Genomic DNA, 23,951 nt, shown 5'->3' on the forward strand with positions numbered 1-23,951 from the left:
CCAGTACACAAGAGACCAGTTCAAGCCAAAAACCGAACCAAACTACTTTGGAAACCAGACCACTCCAGAATCCAATCCAAAATACTTCAGAACCAGTTCATTCCAATCCAATCCAGTTTAAAAACTAAACCAGTCCAGTCTGGTCCAGAAGCCAGTCCAGGTCACTCTACTCCTGAAACTGAATTCAGTCCTGAAATCAGTCTAAATCAATCCAGTTCTGAAACCAGTCTAGATTAGTCCAGCCCTAAAACCATTCCAGAAGACAGTCCAGTCCTGAAACCAGTCCAGATTAATCCAGCCCCAAAACCAGTCCGGATTAATCTGACCCTGAAACCAGTCTAGATTAGTCCAGCCTTAAAACCATTCCAGAAGACAGTCTAGTCCTGAAACCATTTCCGAATAATCCAGTCCTGATTAATCCAATCCTGAATCCAGTCTAAAACAATCCAGTTCTAAAACCAGTCTAGATTAGTCCAGTGATAAAACCATTCCAAAGACAGTATAGTCCTGAAACTTTGTTCCGATCAATCCAGTTCTGAAACCAGTCCAGATTAGCCCAATTTTGAAATCATTACAGAAGACAGTTCAGTCCTGAAACCAGTCCAGATGAATCCAGTCCTGAAACCAGTCCGGATGAATTCAGTCTTGAAACTTGTCCAGATTAGTCCTGTACCAAAACCAGTCCAGAAGATAGTCAAGTCCGGAAACTTGTCCAGATCAATACAGTCCTGAAACAGGTCCAGGTTAGTCTACTCCTTAAACCAGTCCAAATAAATCCAGTCCTAATACCAGTCCAGATATGTCCAGTCCTAAAACCAGTCCAGTCCTGAAACTTGTCCAGATGAGTCAAGTCCCAAAACCAGTCCAGAAAAATCTAGTTTAATTCAGCCAGAAAACCAGTTCACAGTTCAGAAACCAGACCAATCCAGTCTAGTCCAGTCCAATCCAGTCCAGTGCTTTTACAGGAGCATGCTCTCACACATACAGCACACACTTCCAACACAGAGCACACAGAGCACATCCCAGAATTACAGCGTTACCACAGCAACCATATCACACTCAGGTGAGACAATGGGGGACGAAATTCTTTTGTCTGTAGCTCATGGGATGGTTAGAGAGTGACCTCGGGTTCAGAGTCCGGATAGAACCTGAACACTTCTCATTTGGAATGCTGTTATAACAACTTGTTCCTGATCACCTCCTATTAACCCTTTTAACGTCCTGGTACCTGAGAAACAGCCGGAACCAGAACCAGGAATACAACAGTGGGCTTTAAATCACGGGAATATAAACTGAACTAATCCGTCATGAAGACGCTCTGGAAGGACAGAATGATGGTCCAGACGTTTCCACCCGAAGATCCACAATATCATGAGGAATTTGGGCAAATCGTCGGCTCTCTAATCCTCGGCCTGGCCTCGGGAGTGCAGTACAGCATTCCAACCCCCTACAGACTCCTCTCTCTCTCTCTCTCTCTCTTTCTAACCCCCCCACACTCCCTCCGTCGCTCACGTACACACGTACACAAACACACCCCCCACCTCTACCTCCACCTCTACCTCGGCCTGGAAAACAACAGTCGAGCTGTTCATTTAAAGAGAGAGAGAGAGAGAGAGAGAGAGAGAGAGAGAGAGAGAGAGAGAAAGAAAAGAGTAAAGAAAATTCCTGGAATACTTAAGAGTAAGGCACAGACGACTGACTGCGCAGTCACACAATTGGCATGTCGAGCCAAGAGTGCCCTTATCAGCGAGTGAGATAATTAACCCAACCCTTCACACACACACACACACACACACACACACACACACACACACACACACACACAGCGCCCCAAACATGTACATGCACTTCCCTGATCTTGCATTTGAAAAAGAAGCAGCACATCACGTTGCGTATTGTTTTGTTTATTCGCAGCGTGAAAAAAAAAAAAGCAAAAGAAAAGTGCTCGTCTGAGCAACCCTTCCCCCATCGTCCTCTCTTCTGCTCTCTGCCCTCCAGTAACACTCTCTCACTCTCTCTCTCTCGACTCACTTCCTTCCTCTTCTCTCCATTCCCTCACTAATCCCCAGGCTCTACTGGCAGACCAGAGCAAACCTGCGCACAACCTATGAGACCGACTCTGGCTTTCGGAGACGTTCCTGTTTACACGTGCTACACCTCTTTTTTCTCTTTCCCAGACTCGCTCGTATTTCTGTTGTTCCGAACAAATGAACCGAAACCGTTTTTTAGATGTATTATTTCACACGTATGTTTGTTTGAGAGGTGGGAGGAAACCGTTCGTCAAATGGAGCCACAGATTCAGACGAGTGGCTCGAAAGATATCTAATGAAAAATATATATTATGTCAGGGACGGAAAGTGACAATAATTTGTGAACGGTATTTTCTATGTCGATCGATTTCTCCTCGTTCTTTTTCGAACGCGGCCTCTCGGCACCGCCGCTGCTACGTGAAACTGACGCATCGCAACACTGCGTAGGCGTGTCCTGAGAGTCACATAGACTACAGATTAACATGACATTGTGGCCTCCCAGAACTAATGTCTGTATAGTGTATGTATATTAAAAAGAAAAGTAAAGCCTGAAAGGAACGTGATAATTTGCTCGGTAGTACACGCCCACAATAAACCGCAGAAACAGTTCATACACGCCCACAATTTACAACACTAACTGTTGATACACGCCCACAATTAACCCCAGGGACAGTTGGTACACGCCAAAAAAAATACCGGACACGTCATAAATGACCAAAGAAACAGCTAGCAGCAAGTATCTTTTTACTCAGAACCTTGTGTGAAACCCTTGTGTTTTTCGTACAACATAATAAAAACTCACATAGTATAAATCTACAAAATGGTAAAATATCTACAGATCACTGCTTTATTTTCCTTCCTGTTCGATACGTTGCTGTTTAGATATGCACGTTGTGATTGTGCTGCTTCTCCTACACACACTGTGTGCGTCTTTATCGGCACCATCCCCCTGATTAAATGAAGCGTATTGTCTTGGAGAGAAAGAGAGATAGATGCACACACAGCAGGACAGACAAATACACCCCCCAAACACACACACACACAAACAGAAGCTCGTTAAGGGTTAAGCCTCTCATATCAGTGGTGTATCTCTGATGTCACCTCACAAACACAGATAAAAATAGTGTGATGCATCTCTCGAGACCTCACACGCGGACTTCCTGTGTGTCGCCTCACGCACAACTTTGATCGATCGGCGCTGTTGACGCGTGTTTACACAGACCTCGAACACACACACACACACACACACACACACACACACTCCACACCGCGGCCTGGCGTTATCCGGGACCTGAAACATTCGCCGGACAATAGCTGATGATGTGGACGCTGAAGGGAAGCACAACAAGCACGCAGGCATTGAACAGTCTTTCTATTAAAGGTGTGAATGAACTATTTAAATAAGTAGCCAATAAAATGCCCCCCCCGTAGTGCTTTAGGCGTCTGATCCCTGCACCCAAATTTACTGCTGGAAATGAGACGAGGCTGTAGCAGGGGGTCTTGATGCCCCTCCTTTCCTGCTGCGTCAGGGTTAAAAAGCTAAAACGCTCGAGCTAACCTCGCCATTATCAGGCCTTGCGGTTCCCCTCCCCCACGCGATTCCCCATCCAACACTCCAACAGCTATTTCTGGCTTAAAGGGCCACGGCAGCCTGAGAAAAAAAAAAATCACCGACTTTATTAAATAATGCTACTGAGACGCCAAGGTGCCTCCATTGCCTTCTCACACAGGGTTTCATTCCAGGAAAGATCTCTCTCTCTCTCTCTCTCTCTCTCTCTGTCTGGATTCTGATTGGCCAGAAGGTGTGGATTAATTTTCCTCCACAACAGCAACATATATCTCACAGCATCCGGACGCTCTCTAATACGCTATCGTTTCCATGGCAACAGCTCCTTCGCAGGCTTTACGCGTTGTAGGATGGTTTTATTCCGCGGTGACTTGATGCACTAAAGTTATTCGCGTTTCTGAGCGTAAAGGTTTCAGAAAATGTGAAATATCGAAACTGTGGGGAAATAAAAACGCAGTTAACGTTAACAGAGAAACGAGTTTGTTTGCAGGAACCTGGAGAATACGCCGGACTAATCATGACTTAAGTATATCTAATAAAAATAAATAAATAAACAGATAAATAAATGAATATATAAGTGAACCTAAAACTACACAAATGAATAAATGCGGGGCAAAAAAAAAAAAATAAAATACTGAGTCCATGTGGAAATTCATAAAAAAAAAAGCAAAAACTGTAAATGTGAAAATTTTTTATAAACAAACAAAAATAATTAAACACAAAATAAGTAAATGCACACATCAATAAATGTGGGAATAAATAAGCAAATAAATAAGTATGTAAACAAACAAATAAGAAAATATAAGAATTCACAATTAATAAAGTAGAAATGCAAAGAAGAAAGAAAGAAAGAAAGAAAGAAAAACATTTGAAACTGCAGAAAAAGTCAGATTAAAGTCAATGTGTAGAAATAAATTTAAGGCAATTATTGAATTATGCCCATTATGACCAAAGATTTATTTGTTTATTTATTTATTTATTTGTTTATTTCTGCATTTGTCTATTCAGCCATTTACATTTGATTTCTATGTTGTTGCCGATAGGAGAACCCTGTCAGAAAAGAAAAGAAATGAAGAATAGTGATGTTCTGTAGCCTGAGTGGATCGAAAAATATTTTCTGTACTTATATTACTGTACTTACACTCCTAAAACACACACACACACACACACACACACACTCCTGAACACACACACACACTCCTGAAACACACACTCACACACTCCTGAAACACACACACACACACACACACTCCTGAAACACACACTCACACACACACACACACACACACACACACACACACACACTGAAACACACACACACACACACACACACACACACACACACACACACACTCTCCTGAAACACACACACACACACTCACTCCTGAAACACACACACACACTCACTCCTGAAACACACACTCCTGAAACAAACACACACACACACACACTCCTGAAACACACACACTCCTGAACACACACACACACTGAAACACACACACACACACACTCCTAAAACACACACACTCCTGAAACACACACTCCTGAACACACACACACACACACACACACACACACACACACACACACACACACACACACTCCTGAAACACATAAACACTCCTGAAACACACACACACACACACACACACACACTCCTGAAACACACACTCCTGAAACACATAAACACTCCTGAAACACACACACACACACACACACACACACTCCTGAAACACGTACACACTCCTGAAACACACACACTCCTGAAACACACGTACACACTCCTGAAACACACGTACACACTCCTGAAACACATGCACACACTCCTGAAACACACGCTCACACTCCTGAAACACATGCACACACTCCTGAAACACATGCACACACTCCTGAAACACACGTTCACACTCCTGAAACACATGCACACACTCCTGAAACACATGCACACACTCCTGAAACACACGTTCACACTCCTGAAACACACGTACACTCCTGAAACACACGCACACACTCCTGAAACACGACACGCAGTCCTAAAACACGACACGCAGTCCTAAAACACGCACACACTCCTAAAACACGCACACACCCTGAAACACGCACACCCTGAAACACGACACACCCTGAAACACGACACCCCTGAAACACGACACCCCTGAAACACGCACACTCCTGAAACACGACACCCCTGAAACACGACACCCCTGAAACACGTACACCCCTGAAACACGCACACACTCCTGAAACACGCACACACTCCTGAAACACGTACACCCCTGAAACATGTACACCCCTGAAACACGCACACACTCCTGAAACACGCACACACTCCTGAAACACGCACACTCCTGAAACACGCACACTCCTGAAACACGTACACACTCCTAAACCCCACACACACTCCTGAAACACGTACACACTCCTAAACCCCACACACACTCCTGAAACACGTACACACTCCTGAAACACATACACTTATGAAAAAATACGTTCATTCCTCATACACACACACTCCTAAAACGTTTTAATTCTGTATGCCGCTTTATACACACTTATACACCCTGATAGAAAGTCAGCTGCTGCGGATCTGTCAAGCCTCTGCTCTACCATCACATGAACTTGCTCTGCTTCATCCAAATCCTCCCAGCGTTTACTGAGGAATTACGAATTTATAACTGATTTTGGGTTTTGCTCCCGTCTCCGCCTTCAGGTCCAATTTATATTAAATATTATTCTTTAAATGTGTCTTGTGTGTTGTCGTTTCAGTTCATTTCAATCCTGTTGAAAGTGTAATTATAAAGCTAATGCATCTCCAGTTTTCCAGATCGAAACTGGACTGAAGTTATATTGAAGCAGGACTGAAACTAGATCCAAGCCATATTGCAACAGGATTAAATCAGATTCGAAACTAATCTGAAACCGGATTGAAGCCGTCATTAAACTGCATCCAAGCCATATTGTAAAAGAAGATTAAAGCAGAATAGAAAATAGATTGAAGATTGAAAGTCATATTAAAAGTCATATTAAAGCAGGATTAAAACTGGATTGAAGCAGAATTAAAGCAGGATTGAAACCAGATTAAAATTAGACTAAAGCTTTACTGTAACTGTCTTAAAGACATAATAAAACAGGAATGAAACCGGATCCAAGCCATATTGAAATAGGATTAAAGCAGAATTGAACCCGGATTGAAACCAGATCTAAGCAATATTGTGGCATGATTAAGGCAGGATTGATACTACACTGAAACCTGATCAATGTCATATTGATAAAGGATTGAAATAGAACTGGATTAAAGAAATACTGAAGCAGGTTTAAAACCAGATTGAAGCCGAATTGAAACCTGATCAAAGTCACATCAAAGCCATAATGAAACTGGATTAAAGACTCATTGAAGCTGTATTGAAACCAGATTGACACCATATCAAAACCGTATTGAATTAGGATTGAAACTGGATTGAAGCTGGATCACTGTATTTGAATTCTCATGCAAATCAACTCTGTGTTGTTTCTTCTTTTCAGTTGTTGTATGCAAAAGATGGTTACACAGAGTTTGCATGCTGTTTTTAATTTCCTTTGATAGAACCGATTTCAGCACTCACACACACACCATGTGTGTGTCATGGCAGTGTGTTTTGGTTGTTAAATGCGGTTTAGAGAAGGATTTATCCATGCTGCGGCTAACATGCACGACTGGCACTACTGTCAGAGCTGCTGATATTAATGACTAATTAACACCTTCTGACCAATCAGAGCTGAGATTTAACCTCTGAAGGTTCCGACCAATCAGAGTGGAGATTTAACCTCTGAAGGTTGGGTAGGAAATCATCAGAGAACTCGTGGAAGGTAATCTCACACTCACATAGTCATGGAAAGCCTTGGCTTCACTCGAGTGTTCGCAGTTGTCCCTTCTTTCTGGCGCAGCACAATAGAGGTCCCAGAAGACACTAAAACCAAACAGAAGAGCAAATAACAATACAGTGAACATCAAGGTATCTTCTTATCATTTCAATCAACCCATAGAAAAAATCACAAATATATACTGAGAAATAAAACGGGTTTGACATACCACCACCACGAGTGGAGAAAACCTGGAGGTTCCCCCAATGTTATGTTCTTTTCCCATCTGATCTGAAGAAAAGAAGACACCAGAGTCGACTATCATTCCAAACCTAGTTTCAAGTCTGAAGTGACTCCAGATGCCTGTGTGGTTGTTGTCATTTTTACCACTTTTTGTACTCAATCAATCAATCAATCAATCAAACAATCAATTAATCAATTAATCAATAAGCCACACCCCCAAACTGTATGTTGATGCTCCTCCCACAATCTTTTTTTTTTTTAGAATCAGACCTGACTGTAAATGTACAACATAATTTAGCTCCAAATCACATCTGATTATACTCAGTGTACATTTTAATAACATTTTTAATAAAACACCTGCTCTTTAGAATTGCAATTTTATTTTTTATTGAATTGATATTGTTATTTTACCTCTGATAAGAAGGTCTGTGCTGATTTCTGAGCTCCGATGTGTAACAGGTATTCGTAAACATATAATGCCAACCTGGGAAAAGAGTTCGAACATCATACCCGTGGCGTAAACCTCGATCATGCTAGACATTTCTATAGGCATTTCAACAAACATTTTTATACCGATTTCTTTTTAAAGAAACAAAACATGTTAGGAGAATAAAACTATCAGTATATTTGATGGAAAAGAAAGAAAGAAAAATTTACATTATTTGAACCTGACAAATATCATAGAAATAATGAATAAATGAATAAATTATTCATTCACATATAATTGTGGATTCTGTACATAGCCACAGGTTGAATATGTACAAGTAATTATCATCATTCATAACCTAAAAAATTATCTTAAAAATAATGAAGAATTTAATTAAAAAAAAAAACCCTAATAAATTAATAATTGAAATAATTGTAGATTCTCTACATAGTCACAGGTAAAATATATATTTTAATAAACAAATTAAAATTATATATATATATAATTTATTTGCTTATTCAAATCTAAAATATTTTCATAAACAAATAATTTTTAATTAAAAAAAACAAAAAATAAAATAAATAAATATATATATATATATATATATATATATATATATATGTATATAAAACAAACAAAAAATAAATATGCTTATAAGCAAAAATTATATAATATATTATATGTTTGTTTTTAAAGCTGTTAAATAAATTAAAACAAAATGAATAAAATCAATTAAACCTAAAAATTGACATTAGGAATAATGAATCAATGAATATATCATTTAATCATTGAAATAATTTCAGATTCTGTACATAAGTGCAGGTAAAATATATATTTTAATAAACAAACAACTTTTATATATAAGAATGCATACAATATTATGCTATTTAATCTTATAATTTTAATAATTTTAGATTCTGTACACAAGTAAAAAGAACAAATTATATTATATTTGAGATATATTTTAAGAGAGAGAGAGAGAGAGAGAGAGAGAGAGAGAGAGAGAGAGAGAGAGAACAGAAGTAAAAAGCGCTGTATATGTACACTACACTCCTAGTTAGTAGACAGTAGTTGAGAATGTGTACTACTTTCCTCTATACTCTGTAGTACGTTAGTAATCAGGAGGCCAGAAAGCTGAGTTCATGTAGAAGCTCCTACCCAAACCTCCAGCACCAGACCCCCCGTTTATCTCCACTTTCCCACTCTGAGAAGCTCTAACCAGCCGGTCACAGTGACCCACCGCGATCACACAGACCTGTTCTTCTTACCCCCGAGTAAAGAAGAGAAAAAGAAAGAGTTTTATCGCTTACTTTTCCCGAGCCTGAGCGTCCGACGGCGCCACCGCGCTTTTCCCTTTGGGGAACATGACTGCGCTCTCCGGCGCTCCTAGGCAACGGCTGCGAGTCAGAGCGCGAGCGGGGGGGGAGGAGCCTTACCGGCCAACACGTGACTGACAAACGGATTGACGAATCAGCGTGCGATACCGATCTGTTATGCAAAAAAAAAAAAAAAACGAACACATTTTACACGTCGTGCAGCAAAAGAATTGTAATTAAGATAATAATCAGTTTAATGTAATGCGTGATCTTATGACCAGAACACCGAGAAAACAGATTTCTGATATTATTATTATTATTGTTATTATTATTATTATAATAATAATTATTATTATTAAACATTTGGAAATGTTGCATGTAAAAAAAGCCATAACATGTGGCCTTTCACAGGTTTGAATGACGTCATTTATTATTCTAATTAACAATAATAATAATGTGTGTGTGCGTGTGTGCAATGTGTGTAGTACAGTTCTCATGCTATTGTGTTTATTTTTTTACTCTGTGTGTGTGTGTGTGTGTGTGTGTGTGTGTGTGTGTGTGTGTGTGTAAGAAGCATTTTCTGTCACACAGTGCCACCTGCCTTCACATTTGAAGCATCACCACTTCACCACATACAGGATTAGACTTCAATTTATAATCCTTCTTTTTTATTATTATTTTTTTCTCATACGTGTTCTTCTTCTTTGTCTTTTCTTCTTCTTTTATCTCGCTTCCTTCTTTCTTCCTCTTCTGGAAAATGGAAAATCAACATTATTCCATTTTTATTATACTGCTTTTCTTCTTCTTCTCCGTTTCCTTCATCTTCTTCTTCTTCTTCTTCTTCTTCTTAGTATTGTTATTAAATACATTTATATAAATCATATCCTGATTGGTCAGGAAATGAAGGTGTTGATTAATTCTCTACATCAGCAGCTCTTCCAAGCATTAAAGCTGCACGTTTACATTAATGCGCATGCGTAAATGCTCCATTGTTTCAACAGTCAGTGAGTTTTCTGTAAGGAGACGTTTATGTCACATTACTTAAAGAATAGTTTTATGATTTATTCTTGTGATTAAAACTGTAAGAATTAAAACTGGGACCATGTTGTTCAAACTCTTTTCGACCAGGAACTAATCCTGAAATTAAAATGCATGGATTTCCGAAAAACAAACAAACAAAATGTACGTTTAGCGCATTAAGAATGACCCGCAATGTGCGCACTAATTGCCTCCCCGGTTACCATAGCAACGACCCAAACAGAGATTTTTTTTAAATAATTTTTATAATGTTTTTTGTAATCGTCGGCGTCTAGTTTCGGACGAGTCTTTACCGCTTCTCTCGTGTCTCCACCAGATAAGAACACACACGTGATACAGTGCTTCAGGTAAACATTAATGTTCTGAATGAAAAGTTGTGCCTCAATGTCTGATTTAAGGGACACGGTAATACCACGTGATCGTCCATTTTTTTTAGCTTTTATAAATAGTTCTGTTTTTAGCTAAAATTAAATAAAAGTACTTGTTAGTTATTTTTGTTTTGACAGCTTCATGCTTTAGAAATGACTCCATCGAAATTTTCATTATAGCGCCGTTATTATTGTGCACATCCCTGGAGTTATATGACCTGGCAACCCTTGGAATGTATTTTCTATTAAGGTTATGATTAAAATGATTTTTGGTAAAAATATAGATTATTATTCATTTTAATAGAAATACAACGACTAAAAAGTAAACCTGAAGGAAGTCCTAAGATGCCATGAATTATTGCTTTTTTTTCTTTCTTCTTAATTTTGTGCCACAAATGGTTATGGATAACAACCATAACCATTTGTGGCAGAATATATATAGATATAGAAAGAAAAAATATATAATGCATGGACAAAAAAGACAAAAAAAAAGGTCAACTTGAAGGTAGGATTGAAAAAAAAACTCAATGATGGATAAACATCTACCTGGCAACAAGGTCTAAAGTGCGCTTATATATTTATACACGCGCTTTTTTTTCTTCTCCATACACTTCACCATTACGCTTTGAAGAGCGCGCGATCATTCAAGAAGACTTAAAAAAAGAAAAAGTGGGCGTGTCCTCGCGCGTGTCACCGGCTCGCGGTAAACACGCTCGAACGCGGATCAGAGTCTCGCGAGACTCAGAGGTGCTCAGAAGTTCTGCTCTAAGGTGATAGTGATATCTGTCGGTGAGTTGAGCGCGTGAGTTAGTGAGTCTTTTAAGTTCGGTGCACAAATGCACGCGTACATGTATGCGCGCATGACGTCACTGACATCTTTTACTCGTGGTCTATTTATTAAGAGTGTGTGTGGTGTGTTATGCTGTGATTAAGCTATGAATGCATGTGTGTCTCATAGAGGTGTGGCTTCCAAAAGGTCTAACACAATGTAACAGTGTGTGTGTGTGTGTGTGTGTGTGTGTGTGTGTGTGTGTGTGTGTGTGAGAAAGAGAGCGTGAAATCTCAAACCAGTATAGCAGTGCATGCTGCCACATGTACTTATAAACAGTGTTTCCAAACTTTCCAAACAATTTCCAAACTTTCTTCTCAAAACTCTTTACTGGGGTCAGTCCCACCAAATCCAAAGCTAAAAAAAAAACCTGTATTAAAACTCCTCCCACATAACCTGACAAGATCTTCAATCCCCAGCTCATGGACCATGTTCTTCCATTCTCAGATCACCAGGATGGAGGAGACTGACGTGAAGGACATGAGCGTGTGGGGCGCGAGAGTCAAACGCAACCGCACGGAGGTGAAGATGAGCCAGATTATACTTCCCTGCCATGCCAACCATCGTGAGGAGCTGAGCATAGGGCAGCTGCTCAAGTGGATGGACTCCACCGCATGCCTCTCAGGTGAGGACCAAATACATCGATCTTGAGATACATTTGCAATAGAAATACACTTGTAATAATATAAATGTCAGTTCTACCAAATGAACTGCATTTTCCCCATGTAACAGCAGCACATCCTGAATGAAACAACAACAAGGTTTTATACTTTTTATGCATTTAGAGGTATATATACAAGGTTTGTGTTATCCTTTACGTTACAGCAGCTCTCTTTGCAGCTCTCCTCACCCTTCTGAACGAGCAGTTACTATAGAAACGATAACCGATTACAACGAGTGAATAATGATAACGTCTGCAGGTGCACCAGTGTCCCATCCGCTTTTATAGAAAACTGATCAGCATTTTCAGTATGAGTAGAAATTCGATATTGTTTACGGACCATACAGAGACTTGGTGCAGTAGCGGTTCAGCGTTCGCCATATTGGCTCAGAACAGGTGCTTCAGGTTTGAGTTGTGGAGCTGTGGATTGTGTTTGACAGAGAGAGAGAGAGAGAGAGAGAGAGAGAGAGAGAGAGAGAGAGAAGGCTAGATTCCTGTCATAAAGTCCTCTTAATAGAGCCATTGATCTGAACTGGACTAAATACAGCGAACGAATGAATACATAAATAAATAAATAAATAAATAAATAAATAAATAAATAAATAAATAGATAAATAGATACATAGATAAGTAAAAGAATAGTGCATAAAAAAATATATACACATTTTGGTCAGTAAAAATAGAAATACAATCAAAAATATAGATAGATAGATAGATAGATAGATAGATAGATAGATAGATAGATAGATAGATAGATAGATAGATAGATAGATATACACAATAAAAAAAATAGGACATAATTCAATTATACCCTTTTTATGGAAAGTTTATGGTTATTCATATTTTGTTTGTTTGTTTGTTTGTACATTTCTTTCCTTCTTTTTTTCTTTATTTAAATGTAGATGGCATTATTTAATTATGCCTTATCTATCTATCTATCTATCTGTCTGTCTGTCTGTCTGTCTGTCTGTCTGTCTGTCTGTCTGTCTGTCTGTGTCTGATTGTCTGTCTGTCTGTGTCTGATTATCTATCTATCTTTCTGTCTGTCTGTCTGTCTGTCTGTCTGTCTGTCTGTCTGTCTGTCTGTCTGTTTGTCTGTCTGTCTGTCTCAGTCTGTGTCTAATTTTCTATCTGTCTGTCTGTCTGTCTGTCTGTCTGTCTGTCTGTGTCTGATTATCTGTCTGTCTGTCTCAGTCTGTGTCTAATTTTCTATCTGTCTATCTGTCTGTCCGTCCGTCCGTCCGTCCGTCCATCCATCTCCCTACTATTCCATTCAGTATAAATATACACATTGTCACTATTCACTGTAAATACATTGTCACTGTCTTTCTGTCTTCATCTCGTTCCAGCGGAAAGACACGCCGGATGTCCCTGTGTCACAGCCTCCATGGATGACATTCACTTTGAGCACACCATCAGGTAAAGGAACCTCTTATATCTCATTATAAACAGATATTAGAGTCTTTATGACTTGCTGCTCAGAGCCAGTACATGGACACGATGTTTCCTACTCGACACAGAGTTCGATAGATTTGGGTCTAGTGTACGGTAGATTTCTGTGTCGTTAACAGTCTTGTGAGCCGGGTGGAGTTTGCTTTCCTGAGATAAAACCGGTCTGGAGATATAGCATGTTCTTATTTTTGACCAAACACAACAAAGATCCTCTTTGGAAGAGAATTTCAGCGGTGACTCAAGAAGGTCAAGGGTTCAATCCCCACGCCATCATGGCGTACAGTGCACTCTGACCCCCAGCTTCCCAACACCAACAGCAAAAATGTAGTGTACAGCGTACGAGAGGAAAAAAGAAATTTTCTCTGTTATCTTGCAAAACATTTCATTACACAATCTTAACGCTTTTCAATACGGCATAGAGCACTAGAGTTGAGTTAGTGAGCTGTACTTCACAGTTGCCTAACAGCACTTGAACAGTGAGTTTATGTTGTAATCGCAAAATATTGAGGATTGTTTGTTTTGCTCTCTCAGAAAACGTGGAAAATCACGATGCTATGTGTATGAAATGTTGATATTTCCTGTAGTTTTATCTCATTTCCTGTGACACCAGATGTTTATATTGATTAGTTTGTCAGATGTTTAGACTCAGCGGTGGTGGAGTGATACTTCACAGTAGCCTAGCAACACAATAATGACTCGAATGCTGAGCATGTTCAGATTCATAATTTCATCAATAAAATATTAAATAATAAAATTACATAAAATATCTCTCTCTCGGTCGATCCTGTCAACATCTTGTCATTAAATCGAGAAAATATTCTCATCAGTGAAAATCTAGTTTCTAGTGTTCCTGAACTTGTTGTATTTCTATATCATCATTTATTTCTATTTTTATCTAGAATAAGAGCATAAAATATACCGTACGTTTATGTTGTAGATTTCGGCAGCTCACGTGACATGTTTTGAATCTTAAATATTGATCTAAATATAATTTTTTCTTTTTTTTTCCAGTGTTGGACAAGTAGTTAACATCCAGGCTAAAGTCAACAGGGCTTTCACCTCAAGCATGGAGGTAAAAAAAAAAAAGGGTTAAATTCAGTATTATTCGTTTTCATTGTATTTTATTTGAATGGAACTTAAACATCGTCCTAAAACAGCTTTACAGAAATAAATAAATTCTGAATATAGCATCACTTAGCATAATTACTATAAGTTTATCTCTAATGACTCACCCTGAGGTAATGATGACGAGAGAAAAAACTTCTCAAGACTTCCTGAGGAGAAAAATCTTGAGAGAAACCAGATTTAAACTATTTTATTATATTATATTATAACACTTATTGGGCTACATGAGGTAAAACTCATTCAGCAGATAATTTCAGAGCTTTACACTCTCATAGCATTAAATTCATATTGAAAATCTCGTATTATTATGGTACATAAAACTCAGATAAGTGTACAAAAGGTCATGTTAGTTTATGCTAACGATCCCGTGACTCAAACACGTTGTACCGCCAAAGTGATTCTTGTGCCAAATTATTCAGAATATGTGTGTGTGTGTGTTTGTGTGTGTGTGTAAGGTGGGGATAGTGGTGAACTGTGAGGACCTGTACAGGAATTGCCACTGGAAAGTCTGTGAAGCTTTTGCCACCTTCGTAACTCGGCCTACAGTTAACGTCAAGGTGAGCCCGAGTGAAAAGAGGATCATCGGTGCAGATATATTTGCTAATGCAAATGTTTTAGCCGCAATACAACAATGGGTCCATTTTATTTAAATAAAAATAACAGGAACACATCATCGCTAAGCAACGGAAAAAAACGTAGGAGAATCATCCGCTTGCTAATCACAGAGGCCGAAAATTTACCTCACAATTTTTGTAAAGGTCGAGTGATGGCGGAAATGAGACTAAGCTACGAGGAACGTCAATATTTTCCTCAGATATGTTGGAAAATTAGCGAGAAAAGGGTCGGTACAACACGAACGACACTGTATTTACACGTCCGATCGCTAACGCAGCTTTCCGTGAAGTTAGAAGTAAAAAAACTAAATGAAATGAAAGAAATGAAGTGTTGCTTGTTGTTAACATGCTAAAAAAATGACTAGCTTACATGACCACTACGATCAATTAAAATCACTTTCTAGTAGTTTGTTACTCTGGCTAACAAAATTGTGAGGAAAAATTGACGTGTAATAACAGCGAATATAGCAAAATCTGATACGTTCAAGTTTTATTAAACATTTTTTAAATATTTTATAGCAAGTAAGAGAAAATTAACTACGGTGACCTGTAATGTACTTGAACTGAAAATGTACTAGAGCTAGAGATTAGCTTTATGCTAGCATCAGTGTTTGGAAATAACAACATTAAACTTCTTCAGATGTACCAGGATGCTGTAGTTTTTTAATATGGAGGGCAGTTCATATAGCGGTTGATGCTAAGGTTAATCCGAGTGTGATTTCAGCCCTTCTGAGTCTTTTCTTTCATAAACTACCAACATATCTGAGAAAATGTTGATATTTTCTGTACTTTTGTTTCATTTCCAGTGACGTTTAGTGACGGCTTAGTGACAGGGTATTATTAGAACATTTGCATGAGTTTTTATTCATACTTTAACAGACGTGACATATTTATGTTGTATTTGGAAATTGCTTGCCAAAATACACAATTATGACATTATAACATTTTGCACATTTTATATTCATATTTAATGCTGCACAGTGAAGGTTTCACTCTTACATGAGGTAACAAGTGTGAACATGTGTGTTTTGCAGATGATAGTAAAATAGTAAAGCAGATGATAATTGATGGTGTGTGTGTGTGTGTGTGTGTGTGTGTGTGTGTGTGTGTGTGTGTGTGTGTGTGTGTGTGTGTGTGTGTGTAAAGGGCCATCTGAAGCCGCTGATCCCTAACACAGAACTGGAGAAGGTGGAGTACAGCATCGCGGCCGAGAGAAGGAGGATGAGGCTTCTGCATGTTGACATCATGAAAGATCTGCTGAGCAAAAACATTCACCGGACAAGCATTAGCGAAGGAATGTTTGGTAAGAAGAATTTGCATTTCCTGGAAACACACACACACACACACACACACACACACGGGATCTGTTGACTTATTTGTTAGTGATGAGAGGATCGGATCATTTTAGTGACTCAGTTCTTTGAAACTCGTTTAATAAAATGAACGAATCTTTTTTTGAGTCATTTCGTTCATTTCGTTCCTTTGATCAGAAATCAAATGTTCCAGTTTTAATAAGCAGATCCACAAACACGTCTTCATACACCAACTTTTGACTGCAGTTCGAATAATGAAAATCTGACAATGCAGTTAAGGCTAAATGCTGATAAACAGAATGATTCGCTTCACCTCTCATATCTTCTGGGTCGTGTTTTTAGTCCTTTTGTCACGTGACTCCCAAATTATTATTGTTATTATTGTAACAATAATGTCTCGATTCAGACAAAAAAAAAAATTGCATTGTGTAGCGTCTTATGGAGTCACGTGACAAAAGAAGGAACGACTCGTACCAGAGGACTCATGAACTACTCGATTCTGTTTCCTGTGTATTGCTTTGCATAGCACCTATAGGAGTCACGTGATAAAAGAAGTAACGACTCGGACTAGAAGAATAAAGAGACGAACTCTACACTATTCTGTTTCCTGTACATAACCGATAGAGATTTTTGTTATGTTTTGCTCATGCGCATGCAGAAGAAAATGAACGAATCACTCTTTCAGACGACTCATTCTACTGATTCGCATTAAAGACTCGTTTTATATGAACGAATCACTCTTAGAGACGACTCGTTCCTTCGAAATGTCACAAGCATTCCTGGTTTTGTTTCCTACTTTTAACGTAATTTTTGTCCTGTTAGTGTTACCTTAATTTGGCTTCAGAAATGGAAAATGGTTTAAAAGAACTATAAATTGTTGGTTTCTAAATTATTGGCACCCCCACACCTTTTTGCTGACAATAATAGTAAGAGAAAGAGCATTTCTTCAAATTCATGAAGTATGCATAAATAGTGATAGTGTCCTGTGTACATATATGTGTGTGTCTGTGTGTGTGTGTTAGGTGCAGAAAGCCAAGACACGGAGGAAAAAGTTCCGACTGAGCAAACCCGAGTAGAGAGCGTAGAGCTGGTTCTGCCCACACATGCCAACCACCAGGTGAGCACGTTCGGAGGCCAGATCATGGCGTGGATGGAAAACATAGCCACCATTGCTGCCAGGTAACAGCACACTAACCCTTTATCTTCTCTTTATTGCTTATCACATCCCGAAGTGTTTTATTACTTACACCACAGCAATTTGCACAAGGACATGCATTCTTTCATTCAATCTCACTTTTTTTGGGAGTTATTTGGAGTCTGTGGTAGTTAAAGACAAACCACACAAAAAAACCCCCAAAAAAACATACAATCTCAAAGTTACAGCTTTACCAAAGCGCTGACACTGGAAACTCCTATAAATGTTGAAAACAGCTTGAAGAAAATGTTATTGCATTATCAATAATTAAATATAATGCAAGTTCCTCGAAATGAGCTGTTACTATAGAAACGAAAAACATATTACAACCAGTGAATTACCTGTGATTTCACTGCCAGAGCTGCTTCTGAAAATGTCTTCTTTTTTTTTTTGTCTGTCAGAAGCCAAAAATAGAATTTGGTCGCATCCTTTCGATTTTTCCATACACAGTCATGATCTACACACAGAAACCCAACAGTGTTTTGACTAATCCTGTGATAGACATGCAGAGACAAACTATTACTTTTATAACGATTTCAATTTACCACTTCAATGTTTCAAGCATTAAATTGTTGTTTATACCAATAAAAATCTAAAGAGTAAAGCTGTAGCGTTTTCCTAACGCGCTGATTTTATGGATATTTGCATGTAAAGGTCACTCTGGTGTTATTGTTTTGCTCGGTAATGGTGAATCTATTCCAGGAATTTATCAGAGTTGTATTTTTTAAGTGTAGCATTTTAAAATCAGCTGTTAATAATTGACTCCCTCTTTGGAGCTTTGAAGTCATTCGGCTGATCAAGAGTTCAAGGTTTGAACTTTACTAGTGAAGAACAAAACACAGGAATAACACCTTATGCAATCGTTCCCTTCCTTTATAAAAAAATAAAATTTGTATGCAGTACTGTGCAGACGTGAAGAAATGATGCTTTAAAAAATTTATTTTAAGTTTAAAATTTTAATCAATCAGCAGAATATCCATTCTTACACTTTGAACACTTGCACAAACTCATGGATTTTGTAGGATCAGAGTCAGGTGTATGATTAACCAATTCTACAGGTGCTACTAAGGTAAGGGTGTGGAAGATAGTTTCATGTCCCAGGTCCTACACCATGGCGAGATTGAGCACAGGAAGTTCTACTGCATCAGTCTCTCCCAGGTAAAGATCTCAGAGCAGACCTGGGTGTCAAGATATGCTCTTCAAGCTAGTTTGAAGACGCAGAAAGAAATGGGCGATGCTGAGGAACTTAATACAGCAGATAAAAGACACATCATGAATAATTCCCTTCAATATCAGATGTCCAGTAGTTTCATCAGCAAAGAACTGGCAGAAACCAGTGAGACCCAGGCACACCCATGTACTGTCTGGGCAGAAATAGTTTTCATTGAAGAATAATGGTGAGAAATCCAAAAGGAACTGGTGGCAGAACAATGGCAGCAGGTGCTCTGGACTGATGAGACAAAATCTAAAATATTTGTTTATAACAGAGGGCAAGTTGTTTGCTGAAGTGCTGGACAGCGCTACAATAATGTGTGTCTGTAGGCAACAGTGAAGCAGGTGTTTCCAGAGGTTTGATGCAAGTCTGGTGCTACATTTCTGCAAATGGAGCTGGAGATGTTGTCAGGATTAATGGTGTCCTCAATGCTGAAAAATACAGACTGATAATTCCCCATCATGCAGTACCTTCAGGGAGGCATCTGAATGAACCTATTCTGCAGCAGGACAACGACTCCAAACACACAGCCATTAGTGTAGAGAAGAACCAGGGGTACTGGAGGTGATAGTTTTGGCCCTCACAGAGCCCTGATCTCAAATTCTTCTGGTCTGACTGGGATTACATGAAGAGACAGAAGACTTGGGGAGCCTACATCATTAGTTTTCAAGAAGGTTTGGAACAACCGACCTGTTAAGTTCCTTCATAAACAAGTATAACATAAAAGAATTGTTGATGTTTTGCAGGGCAGAGGGTTCTATATATATATGTGTGTATGTATTATTTACATTTATTTAGCTGTTTTGTGATTAACGAGTTACTGAATAAATAAATACAACCTCCAGATGTTTCCAGCTGTGGAACTTACCACTGCACTGATGAATTCTGCATTCTGATTGGTCAGAAAGTGTCATTTTCTATGAGCTCTGACAATAGTGTAGCTCCAAATAACTTTGAATAATGCTCTCGTTAATTTTGTACGACATTTTTATTTATTATTTAATGAGGAAAAAAGATCAAATGTAATCACGATGTTTCCTGTAAAGTGTCTCCAGTGTCAGAGCTTCAAAAGAGTAAAAAAAAACGACATGCAATGTAACTATAAACAGATAAAAAAGGACTTTCATTTAGAAACTTTTCCAGCATTGGCAAATTGCTGAAACTAGTCAACGTTGGTTGTTACGGGCAACAGTAACTCCACACGATTGTTGTTTGTTCTCAGCCGGTTATGCCACGCCCACCCGACCCTGAGGACTATAGACATGTTCCACTTTAGAGGACCATCTCAAGTCGGAGACCGCGTGATCCTCAAAGCAATCGTCAACAACACTTTTGAGAACAGGTGAGAATTCGATATAGACAGGAAGTGACATCGGTGTTACAGACATTTTTTTCACCACTTTGCTTCGTTTTGGCAGTATGGAGGTGGGCGTGTGCGCAGAGGCGTATCAGGGGGAGGAGTCTCTGAGACACATTAACAGTGCGTTTATGACTTATGAGGTCCTGGATGATGAGGGCAAGCCACGCCCACTACCCCCAATACAACCTGAACCGCTGGTAAGGCCATGACCGAGACTTACTTCCTGTTCAGACTTCCTGTGTTGATCTTAATATCAAGCATTGTTTTTTTTTAATCATCTACATTAACAGGATGGAAAGAGGAGATACCAGGAGGCGACTGCCAGGAAGAAGATTCGACTCGACAGGTACTGAACTCCAAATCATCTGTTAGGAAAATGAATATCAGTTCAAACCAGGATGAAGTACCACAACGATGGCATTTTAGCGACACGTAAAAAAAAACGAGCATAATGTTGTAGCATCACCGGTTGAAGTACTGGTGCGTCGGTGTATCTTCCTCTGGAGAAACATCTCTCCTCAACGAATAGCACATAGATGTGATAGTAGTGTTGTGATTCATCATGTTCACGTAGCAGCAGCGGTGCTCAGAGAACGCACTCGAGAAATGAGGAGAAATCAAACTACAGATTAAATATTGGTCATAAATGAGGTGGGAGCTCAGTGGTGAAGGCATTGGACTTTGGATTGGAAGGTCATAGGTTTAAATCCCATCACCACTGCCACTGCTGGGCCCTTGAGCAAGGCCCTTAACCCTCCCCTGCTCAGGTGTAAGTCGCTCTGTATAAGGGCATCTGGCATAAATGTAAATGATTGGTCACTTTCTGAATAATAAAAACATAGCGCATCTACTAATAATTAGATATAAATAAGTTTTGATGCACAGATGAATTGATGGTTGCAGAACGAGGAAAATCTATTAAAAGTAGTACCTGGAATAAAAGCTGGAGTGCTTTAGAAAATGAGTCAGCTCTTCTGACCAATCAGAATTCGACTGTGCACTGGTTATAAAGTCAGGTGAAGGTCATGCTGAGGTGAGGTGAGGCTCTGGTTTGAAATCGGAATTATTATTTATTTATTTTTTAAATCATGTCCTGTTTTTGCGTAAAAAATAATAACGATTTCTTTATCCAATCCAGAAAGTACATCATCTCCTGTAAGCATACTGAAGTGCCCTTGTCCGTCCCCTGGGACCCCAGCAACCAGGTATCCACTCCCACATTATAACCCCGAGAAAAAAACGATAAAAGATAAGATGCAGGGACAATTAAAAGACCACAATCTGGCATAACGACATCTTATCGGTTCTGATAATCTCGCTATCAATGTTCTAAAATGTCCCCCAAACACCCGCAGGTGTATCTGAGCTACAACAATGTGTTTGCTCTGAAGATGTTAGCGGCTAGGAAAGGCTGGGTTCTCACCTCTAAGAAGAAGAACGTGAGTACGCTTGTCTTTTTAAAAGTCCCCCGGAGCGTTGAACCTGCGCTGTACTATTGAGAGCGGTGTCGTCTGGGTTTTTGCAGGTGTTCCTGTTCACTCAGGAGGTGAATCAGAGCCTTTGTGTGAAGGTTGAATCGGAGATGAACGTTTCGGCAGAGAGAGCTTACGCCCTGCTCTCGGACCTCAGCCACAGGCCCAAATGGGATAAGCACTACAAGTAGGTCATTGTTGCCCGTGTTTTACATCAGAACCGAGAAGGAGCTCAGTGATTGGCTGTTGTAAAAGAAATGTAATAATAATTAAAAAAAAAGAGTTAAACATCTAAATGGTGATGATCCAAGTAATTATAACATTTACAAAATTGGCCTCCATACACACACTATACTGCAGCTTATAAAATAGCACTTGATGTAAGAACATCATCTTATCACTATATATATAAAATGAATATGAACTTATATTTAAACAACGCCAGGAGACGCTAAAAACAAAGCTCGATTCGTCTACTGAACATCTGCACTGTATAACCTCCAGCTTCTGTTGTGTACAGACAGTGCAATCCCATCGTCCAGGTCGATGCCGATGACATGATCTACCACGTCCTCGCTCCATCTGTGACCGAAGGAGGCAAAAACCAGGATTTCATCCTTCTGGCCTCCAGGAGGCTGCCGTGTGACACCGGGTGAGTGAGGTGCTGAAGGAAAACCTGTAACGCTCAGATACTCATGGTCTGGTAAACGTTGAAGCTCTAACTTTTCACTAAAGTTTTAAGTGTCACGCTGGAAACTGAACCTCACGTCATATTAATATATTAATACAAAACCAATTTTACATTTTGTTACCTAATGAATGTATTCAGTCTGAAGATCCACCATATAGAACACAAGCAGAGAAAAGATGATAATCATGTGATCAGGAACGTCTCTGTTCTCAGTCATGTTCTTATCACTGACTCCCTCTGTCTCATCCACGTTAACCCCAGACTTCTTACTGCCTTCAGAAGATCGCTGTAGCATAAACATGAAGCGTCCTTCATTCTTTTATTGAAACCGGTGTATTTTATATGCATGCAGAGATCCATATATTATTGCAATACGTTCCGTGAGTCTTCCCACACACCCTCCAACGGAGGACATGAACAGGGGGGAGATGCTTTGTGCAGGGTTCATCATCTACCCTGTGTCTGAAAACGTATCAAAGGTGAGCGCTTATGTTCACGTCAAAAAACAACTTCATCACAGTTGGTTTTATGGACGTGTGTATATATATATATATTGTGTCATGTTTTTTTCTCCTCAGATGTGCTACTACAACCAGACCAATCCGGGCGTGCTGCCGTACATCTCCATGGACATCGCCGGACTCTCGTCCAGCTTCTGTTCCGTGTTTGTCTCCTGCAGACAGTACCTGATGGACAACGGACAAGTCGAACCTGCTGCCGTCTCGACCACGCCTCTCTAGCGCCCCCTGTTATCGGCTGTTCAGTCGTTCTAAACCAGTCTCTAACGTCTACACTGAAAACACTAGTTATAAGTTTGTTATTTTTGTTTTAATTCTGTAGTTTTATGGTCATTGCAGTTTGGACGATTATGATGGAGCAGTTAGATATTTTTTTGATCAGTTATTAAACGCTGTATCAGGTTGTAACATGTGCATTGTTATGGATTCGGTTTTACACTTGGCATTTGGCTATAATGTAGTATATAGACATCTGAATTTCCAGCCATATGTGCTTTAGGATAGGATCTTATTGTGTGTCAAGGACGTCTTCGGATACGGTAGGCTAAAATCAATCTTTACATGGGATGGAAGGTCTCTGGTGGTCTGCTAAAGAGCTCAAGCCTCATTGAACATCTTTGGGATGAATGTGAACGCTGACTGCACCCCAGGCGTCCTTACCTTCTCACCTAAATCAGGA

The 23,951-nt window shown here is 39.4% G+C and overlaps 2 protein-coding genes across 6 annotated transcripts in view; one reads left to right on the forward strand and one right to left on the reverse strand.

The window, feature by feature from the left end:
• Positions 1 to 9,580, reverse strand: part of ssbp3a (single stranded DNA binding protein 3a) — a 28,172-nt gene extending 18,592 nt beyond the window's left edge. The window contains exons 1-4 of one of the 2 annotated variants that reach the window (XM_046876590.1): positions 9,418 to 9,580; positions 8,092 to 8,164; positions 7,667 to 7,728; positions 7,460 to 7,544 (exon numbers count right to left, since the gene is read on the reverse strand). In XM_046876590.1, coding sequence (XP_046732546.1) covers positions 7,460 to 7,544; positions 7,667 to 7,728; positions 8,092 to 8,164; positions 9,418 to 9,473 — 276 coding nt within the window. In that variant the 5' untranslated portion in view covers positions 9,474 to 9,580. The remainder of the gene's footprint in view (positions 1 to 7,459; positions 7,545 to 7,666; positions 7,729 to 8,091; positions 8,165 to 9,417) is intronic. The other variant, XM_046876589.1, reaches the window with a different exon arrangement.
• A 1,124-nt stretch (positions 9,581 to 10,704) lies between these two features.
• Positions 10,705 to 23,680, forward strand: acot11a (acyl-CoA thioesterase 11a). Of its 4 annotated transcripts, none has more exons than XM_046876423.1 (16): positions 10,705 to 10,808; positions 12,106 to 12,283; positions 13,669 to 13,738; positions 14,783 to 14,843; positions 15,352 to 15,453; positions 16,657 to 16,813; positions 17,846 to 18,002; positions 20,454 to 20,573; positions 20,650 to 20,788; positions 20,882 to 20,937; positions 21,730 to 21,796; positions 21,947 to 22,030; positions 22,117 to 22,250; positions 22,584 to 22,715; positions 23,107 to 23,233; positions 23,333 to 23,680. In XM_046876423.1, the coding sequence occupies exons 2-16, from the start codon at positions 12,115 to 12,117 to the stop codon at positions 23,492 to 23,494; spliced, it is 1,737 nt and encodes a 578-aa protein (XP_046732379.1). In that variant the 5' UTR covers positions 10,705 to 10,808; positions 12,106 to 12,114; the 3' UTR covers positions 23,495 to 23,680. The 4 variants fall into 4 exon arrangements, with proteins under 4 accessions (XP_046732379.1, XP_046732378.1, XP_046732382.1 ...); XM_046876422.1 differs by lacking the exon at positions 10,705 to 10,808 and adding an exon at positions 11,477 to 11,618; XM_046876426.1 differs by lacking the exon at positions 10,705 to 10,808 and adding an exon at positions 11,618 to 11,639.
• Positions 23,681 to 23,951: the final 271 nt, after the last annotated feature.

Source organism: Silurus meridionalis, chromosome 20, assembly GCF_014805685.1.
Source record: "Silurus meridionalis isolate SWU-2019-XX chromosome 20, ASM1480568v1, whole genome shotgun sequence".
Classification (NCBI taxonomy): Eukaryota; Metazoa; Chordata; class Actinopteri; order Siluriformes; family Siluridae; genus Silurus; species Silurus meridionalis.

What these genes read in the sequence shown, in the direction of transcription:
- acot11a (XM_046876423.1), top strand. Translation starts at nt 12,115, where the DNA reads ATGGAGGAGACTGACGTGAAGGACATGAGCGTGTGGGGCGCGAGAGTC. An exon ending in AAGAAGATTCGACTCGACAG is followed by an intron (nt 20,938 to 21,729) that starts GTACTGAACTCC and finishes TATCCAATCCAG; the next exon opens with AAAGTACATCATCTCCTGTA. An exon ending in TGTCTGAAAACGTATCAAAG is followed by an intron (nt 23,234 to 23,332) that starts GTGAGCGCTTAT and finishes TTTTCTCCTCAG; the next exon opens with ATGTGCTACTACAACCAGAC.